Genomic DNA, 8,287 nt, shown 5'->3' on the forward strand with positions numbered 1-8,287 from the left:
GGAAGCGGGGAGGGATAGCATTAGGAGATACACCTAATGTAAATGATGAGTTAACGGGTGCAGCACACCAACGTGGCACATGTATACATATGTAACAAACCTGCACGTTGTGCACATGTACCCTAGAACTTAAAGTATAATTTTTAAAAAAGGGAAAAAATAAAAAATAAAAATAAATAAATAAATAAAACTGTTGGGGGCATTAGCCACATGAACAGCTGTCAAAAAACAAAATAGTGGTTATCTCTGGAAGTGATGTTTCCAACCTTCTTCTTACTTATCTATGTATTTTAATGTTGGCATACAGAGACTATCTAAAAAAAAAAAAAAAGAAGAAGAAGAAGAAGAAGCTGCTTCAAAACTTACACCAGTGAGAAGTTCCACAGAAAAGCTCAGAACATTCCTAACAAGGGTCCCTTTATCTATGCACTTAACGTATCATATGGAAATTAATTAGTTTTCTGCCTCACTAAATGTGGCCTCCCACAAAATAAGAACTGTAGTCTCACTCTCAATTTCTTTTTTTATTCCTAACGCCTATTATACTGTGTGGCATAATAGCAGGCTGAGGGCTGGGCACAGTGGCTCATGCCTGTAATCGCAGCACTTTGGGAGGAAGAAGCAGGTGGATCATTTGAGGTCGGGAGTTCAAGACCAGCCTGACCAACATGGAGAAGCCTCGTCTCTGCTAGAAGTACAAAATTAGCCAGGCGTGGTGGCGTATGCCTGTAATCCCAGCTACTTGGGAGACTGAGGCAGGAGAATCGCTTGAACCCAGGAGGCAGAGGTTGCGGTGAGCCGAGATCGTGTCATTGTATTCCAGCCTGGGCAACAAGAGCGAAACTCCATCTCAAAAAATAATAATAATAATAATAATAGCAGGCTGAAGCAGTAACTTTTCACAGAGAACCCAAAAGTCTGTCTAAGAAACCAAAGGTTTAGATTCTGCACAGAAAACGAAGAGAGTGACCTATGAAATAGCCAAGACTAGCCACAGAATCTCTCACTAAATACAAATTTCGTTTAACCAGCTCAGACAAAAAATCCTGGTATATTCCTGCACCTCCCCCTTCTCTCTCCCAATCCATTTACAAATTCAACTGAAGGAATCCTGTTGTTTCGACATTTAAAACAAGTTCTCACAACCATTCTCACCATTTCACTGCCACCATGCTGGTCCAAGCCAGAAGTCATCTCTTGCCCACACACCAGCAATAGTCCCCTGGTTGGTCTTCAGGCTTCCACTCTCCTGCACTTTAGCCTTCACACAACAGAGTGACCTTGAAAAAGGCAAATCTAATCATGCTACTCTAAGCTCAAAGCCCACAATAACTTCCCATCACATGGAGAATAAAAGCCAAAGTGCTTCCTATGGCTCACAGCCCTTCATGATCTGCCCTAGACTTTGAACTCCTCTCTTTCCCTTTGGTTCACAGGTCTCCAGCCACACTGGCCTGCTGACTATTCCTGAAACTTGTCAAGCTCATTCCTGCCTCAGGGCCTCTCTCTTCCCCACTCCCATGTTTTTCCTCTTTGCTGGAAATGCACTTCTCCTTAAAAGTGACCTTTTCAAATAGGTCTTTTTGTTTAAAAGTCACCTCATCAAAATACCTATCTTGAATCACTTTTTAAAAAATAGCAATGCTTTCCAACCAGCCTTCACTGTCTCTTCCTTTAACCTGCTCAATTTTTCTTCAATGCGTCACCTGCCATAACATTATTTATGAATTTGGTATATGTCTATCTCCTCCACTAGAATGTCCATTTGGGAAAGGACTTTGCTTTCTTTACCACTCGATTTCAGGTACTTAGAATAGTGCCTGCCACATCAGAGGTATGAAATAAATATGAGATAATTAACTAGGTGAATAAATAAATAAATGAATAATATCACCAATATATGTTTCAAGTTCTTATACAAACACAATATTTGACCCACTGTCTATTATAAACCGTAGACTATTTCCTGACGTCAACACCATAAAGGGATGTTACAATAAAGCAGGTGGGATAACAGTCTCACATTACCAAATAACAATACTGATCTGATGTTGACGATTATTACTTTTTTTTTTTTTTTTTTTTTGAGACAGGGTGTCACTCTGTTGCCCAGGTTGGAGTACAGATCACAGCTCACTGCAGCCTCAACCTCCTGGGCTCAAGCAATCCTCCCACCTCAGCCTCCCTAGTAGCTAGGACCACAGGTGCATGCCACCACGCCCAGTTAATTTGTTAATTTTTTATAGAGACAGGGTCTCACCAGATTGCCCAGAGTGGTCTTAAACTCCACCTACCTCTGCCTCGCAAAGTGCTGGGATTACAGGCATGAGCCACTGTGCCCAGCCTGATGATTATTTTCAATAGGCCTTGTGTTTCTTAAGCCCCAAAAGCCTTCTCATTTCTCATCCCACTGCCATTTGAGACCCATATCCACCTGACTGAAACCTCAAGGTTTTTCTAAGGATTTATGAAGGGATTTAAGAAATCTCTTCAAATTGTTCCTATGAGGAAGTTATTTCATACTATGAACAAATTCATTTTCATGAAGTATCTGTAGTAACCAAACATTGTTTCTTAGCTCTGTAATACAGCACAACAATCTGACTTACTGACTTACTCTATATTTCCCATTGGCTTAATTTTATTTATTTATTTATTTATTTATTTTGGTAGAGATAGAATCTCTCTATGTTGGCCATGCTGGTCTTGAACTCTTGGCCTCAAGAAATTTTCCCACCTCAGCCTCATAGACTCTTTCTATGTTGGCCACGCTGGTCTTGAACTCCTGGACTCAACAGATCCTCCCACCTTGGCCTCCCAATGCTCTGGAATAACCGGCTTGAGTCAACATACCAGCACCCATTGGCTTAATTATTTCAGTAAAATGAGGCAAAGAGGAACCCTACAAAATGAACAGAGGCATTCTCAAAGCAGATATAAGTGAAGACTCAGAGTATACTGTGGTCAACTGTGTTCTATATCACAAGTAGTTTGTCAACTAAAAATAAAGTACTAAAGTTTGGGAATGATTTACTATAAAAATACATTGGACAATGGTCAATGTCATTTACAACATTCACCTCCTTTCTGATACACATCTCAGGAAAAAACAAACAAACAAAAAAAACGACTAAGTACCAGGTCAGAAATTTTGCATAACCGCAGGTGACCACCTTGTCATGGAAATAAACTTAGAATGGTGCTCCTGAAAGTCAACCACAGTGCTTCAAAAACATGATTTTTCAAAAAACCAAAGTAAGCATACCACATAGTATAGAGACCAGGCTAGGGAGTTGACCTGGGTTAGAATTCCATTTCTTTCCATTTAGTTGCTGTATGATATTGGTCACCTTCCTAATTTCTCTGTGTTCCATAATTCCATATTATCCATAAAATTCAGATATGAACACTTACTATATAGAGTTGTTATGAGGATTGGACAATGTATGCATCCCACAAGTAGATCAATTACAAGCACATCTTGCCCCATGTAAAGGCAACACGTGGCAACGCTGTGCAAGAGGGAACAGCAAAAGCAGTTGGAGGATGGAAGTCAGTTTGCAAACCTATGCGCACAGGCAGCCAAACAGGAAAACGTCCCCCACAAGTAGTCTGTAAATTGGAGACTCCATTGAGATACACACACACACACACACACACACACACACACACACACGCCCTGAGAGGAAACAGCACCTTTGTTCATCACCAAGTTAGCCTTAGAAATTATTTACCCATTATTAGCCACACTAGCACTGACAAACCCAACTTTACTCTTGTAGGTCATTCTCCACAGCGTCTGTGCTGCATCAATCCCAAATCTGACTCCCTGACGCTTAAAAGCGAAAATAAAAAACCGAGACATTACTCAATAGAGTTAACCCTTACTTAGCAAAACGCTGTTGTCCCCTGTAGCGTGCAGATAGTAAAGACAGTAATTCCCGACCTTATGCTTGTCAGTGACAACATGCCCTTTGTATACACGCTTCAGTCGAGAACGACTGCGGTAAATAAACTGCTAGTAGCAATACTGTTCCTCTATCTAAACTTCCGCTTTCCAGAGTTACTGATGTCCCAACATGGGTCCGTCGCTCATCCGTCAAGCCCGTACCCCATAGCCTGGGCATTTCCCCCAGCAGATCACAAGATGCAAAGGGGAAGTTACTGCCAAACCGACAAGAATGGCCCACAGCTGGGGGCTGCCAGGCGGTTCCTGGGCCCCTCTCAGCACCAGAGGAAGGCGGGCGCAGGCTCGCTACGGGTCGGCCGCATGCCGTACCTGGATCAGGCCCTGCTGGAACAAGGCGCTGTGCACGCAGCCGGGGACCGCGCCGGGCAGCTCCAGCGAGCCGTTCCCATTGCAGATGCTCCAGTTTCCCCGCAAGCTGTAGCTAAGCGCCGCAGCGGTGGTCCCTGTACCGCACAGCGCGAGCAGCAGGAGTAGGTGGAGGCGCATCTTGGGAGCCCGCGCCACAGAGATGTGGAAGGATAGAAAGGCAGCGCCGCAAGAGACCGGCGGGGAACCCACTCACCCACTCGGAAGGAGCGGAGGCTTTAGGTCCCCGCCCCGGCCCCGCCCCGGCCCCGCCCCCAGGTCAGCTGAGCGCTCTCCCAGCGCCGCCGCGGGCTGCAGGAGAACGAGGAGCCTGCGCCTGCACCCGGTGGAAGTCCGGCGTCGCGGCTGCGGTAGCTGCAGCCCCCGAGAATAGCTACAGGCTAGGGGGCATTGCGGTCTGAGCCCTCCTTCAGTGCTCCTTCCTGCCGCCTCAGTACATACAACTGGAGGCAAGAACCTTGCACAGTAATTGGGACATAAAGATCCCTGGACGCGAAGTGGCACAAAGCCTCGGGAGATCAGAGACCGACTGTACGTGGAGACCACAGCTGGAGAGGCCCCTCTCTCCTTCAGAGAACCGAAACTGGGAGACAACCCACACTTCCCTTCCCCCAAATTTACACAGACCCTCATCTACCTGGTAGCGTAACCCTCACCCCCCTGCAGCTCAGCTCGCGGGTCTCAGAGCCTACCCCTCCCTTCAAAGAGTAAAAAAGTACTAGCAGTACCTCACAGTACCTAGCAGTACCTAGCAGTCACAAGGTTGTTCCGAGGGCTAACCAAGAAAATGAGACTACAGCATGTAGCATGCAGCATGCAGCATGCAGCATGGAGCCTGGCCCACAGAAGGCACTCACGTTAGCTATTGTTACTAGCGGCCTACGTCCTTATGTTTCATAAAGCCCCACGGAGGTTTCTGAGGTTCTGGAACCTGCCCTAGGCGCGCAACTGAGTTTAAAATCCTCTGCACTCACTAGCTGTGGGACTTGGGCAAGCCGCAAAATCTCCATCTCCGTTTCTTGAAGTTTTCAAGTTGCTTTAAGGATAAAATGAGTTAACATATGTGATCGTCCCTAACAATGCCAGAGTACCCAAGAAATACCAAGGACTTATTTCGGGTGTTGTAGTCAAATGGCCTACCTGAGTCCCATTCGTTCAATAGGATGTAACAGTGATCCCAGAAGTTAAGAGGGAATTTTACATTGCATAGACTGCCTTTCTCCTGTGTTGACGTTATCTGCCTTATATTTATGCTTCCGAAGAAGTCCTTGAAAAGAAATTTTCTCTCATCAAATCTGAGCTTTGTTTTGCCTTATAATGGCCTTGGAATTGCCTGATTCTGCAGGCACCGGACAATATCTTACTTTGCAAAGTCAGCATTATTTACAAGCCCTGAATATCTTGGCTTAAAGGACATATGGATTATTCAGCCCAAGCCGCTGGCTTACAGATGAGGGAACCGAGTTCAAAGAGATCGGGGCCAGTCCCCGTGGCTCACGTCTGTAATCCCAGCACTTCTGGGAGGCCGAGGCGGGTGGATCACTTGAGCTCAGGAGTTCGAGACCAGCCCGGCCAACATGGTGAAACCCTGTCTCTATTAAAAACACAAAAATTAGCTGGGTGTGTGGTGGCACGTGCCTGTAGTTGCAGCTGCTCGGGAAACTGAGGCAGGAGAATCTCTTAAACCCAGGAGGCAGAGGTTGCAGTAAGCCGAGATGGTGCCACTGCACTCCAGCCTGGGCTGTAGAGAGAGATTGAAAAAAAAAAGAAAAAAGGAAAAAAGGAGATCGGGTGACTTGCCTGTCACATAGTGGCAGACAGGATTAGAACCCTCCTCTTCAAGGTCCTGCTGTCAGAGCCCAATGATATTACAGGGGAAACTCTCTCACTCACTGCTTCGAAGTCTTCCTCACTCACTCCAGAAGCATTTTTACCTTTGATAGGAACAAAGCTCTCCATTCAAATTATATGCCATAATTCATGGCATTAAATGGCTAGCCATGGTCTGTGCAACACTGATAACACAAGGTTTATGGCAACAAGAGCAGCACAGGAATTTTTTCATAACTCTCAGATATTTCATTAAGCCAAATCAGAGGAAAATTCATCCTTGATGATATATATGGATATATTCTGTTGTATTAAGAAATAAGAAATATAATTTTTAGAAAAACAATAATAGAAGATTCTCATTCCTCCTTTCATTCCAGGATGTAAGCATAACATCATTTAGGTTACTTCACTTTGACAACAGAGAACATCAAAGAATAATCAAAGCCCTAATAAGTACTCTTCCTAAAATTGGAATTGGCACAGATGACATGATGTTTTCATTTTCTTATAGGATAATTTTTGTCCATGATTTTCTGGAAGAATAAACCTTATTTAGAGAGTCATGATACCAAATGCAATGTTTAAAATAGTTGTGGATATCTTTAACTTACACTGTATAAACAGATTTCATTTTGATCATTTCATTTGATGCTTCCCAAAGCTTGAATTATTTAGAACAAGTGATAGTTCCCTGGTTTAAAAAGATAAATAATGCCTACAGTGGTTAAATGATGTATAGGGTCGGTATCCTGTCACAACAGGCCAATGGAGGTAGTTAGGTCCTTTGCTATATGACAACACTTCCTTCATATCTAAATATATAAAATCGGTAAACTCATTAGAACACCATGGCCAAGGATATTCCAATCCCATGATATGTTACAGAAGTTATAATAAGGGAAAGAAAATGAAAGAATAATGAGATGTGGAGTGGACATTTTCCTTTAGACTCTTAGTGTCTGATTAAACCCCAGGACTGGGGATAATAGGACATAAGTATCCTGCCCAAAGGTTTGACATACTTCTCCAGAGTTTGAAGTCCCAAATGTTAGAACAAAGAGAGAAGGTAGTGGGAACTATGTATACCACTAGAATTTGGTGTGTCAAGGATGCATATGCGTGACTTTCCTATAAACCAAGAGGACACCATAGGAAGTAACCAGGCTTGAGCCAGTATAATGGGACTCTTCCCAAGAGAGTCCAAGAAGTCAACTACAGGACACATGGCCTACGTCAGCAAACTGTGCAGTAGAGTATTTCCCTGGAGAAATCTCCAAAGAAGAACCTATACCATCCCTCATTAGGCATTACAACCAACCTGAGAAGGAAAGGAGGCCCGGAAGCATTGGAGAGAGGGGAGGGTTGTAAAAGGAAACCTCCCGCCTTCTCCACCGCTGTCCACCAGCCACAGGTTAATTCTGAACTAGATGGATGGGGGAAATAAATGTTTGAGTTGGATATGAGACTAAAATTTTAAATTGAACTGTGTTTAAACTGTGTTTAAAATTCATGAGAAGTTTGCCTGTTTGTTACATTGTAACGTTTCTGGTAACAGAAGGAAAGTTAGCTCTCAGTGACTGAGATGGAAAAAGAAAATTTGTATTTTAATATCATTGTCAATGTTATTGGGTCATCGAGGGGTGAGGATGAGGAATAGTGATCAGGTTGTGGACTACAGAGCTTGAGTTATGAACCATACAATTAAAGCGTTTTTACCTAATGGCATAAAGACCTCACTGCACCTGATACATTCTGTTTTAGGTCATACACAACACTGAAAAAAATTGACAACATACAGAGCCACAGAGAAAATATCAACAAATTCCAAAAAATTGCTAGCATGGAAAGCAGCATTCTCTTATCGTAATGTAATAAAATTAGAAATAAGAAATGAAAAAGGATAAACCAAAGCCACTTATTCGGAATGTTTATATATATATACTAAATAATGCATGGGTCAAAACAATAATAGATTTCCAGTTTCTGGCCTGGCATATAAGGACCCTGGAAGTCATCACTCTATCCTAAAAACAAGTAAAAAGCTGCACAAATTGAAAATAGACAACTCTTCTTAGCTGAGTCAAAGAAGTGAGGTCACAGGGCAAACTACTGCCCCCA

At 43.4% G+C, this 8,287-nt stretch overlaps 1 protein-coding gene across 2 annotated transcripts in view; it reads right to left on the reverse strand.

The window, feature by feature from the left end:
- Positions 1–4,601, reverse strand: part of MANBA (mannosidase, beta A, lysosomal) — a 143,336-nt gene extending 138,735 nt beyond the window's left edge. Inside the window, exon 1 of one of the 2 annotated variants that reach the window (XM_011992258.1) lies at positions 4,280–4,601. In XM_011992258.1, coding sequence (XP_011847648.1) covers positions 4,280–4,456 — 177 coding nt within the window. In that variant the 5' untranslated portion in view covers positions 4,457–4,601. The remainder of the gene's footprint in view (positions 1–4,279) is intronic. The other variant, XM_011992259.1, reaches the window with a different exon arrangement.
- Between the last annotated feature and the right edge of the window lie 3,686 nt (positions 4,602–8,287).

Source organism: Mandrillus leucophaeus, unplaced genomic scaffold, assembly GCF_000951045.1.
Source record: "Mandrillus leucophaeus isolate KB7577 unplaced genomic scaffold, Mleu.le_1.0 Scaffold409, whole genome shotgun sequence".
NCBI classification, from domain to species: domain Eukaryota; kingdom Metazoa; phylum Chordata; class Mammalia; order Primates; family Cercopithecidae; genus Mandrillus; species Mandrillus leucophaeus.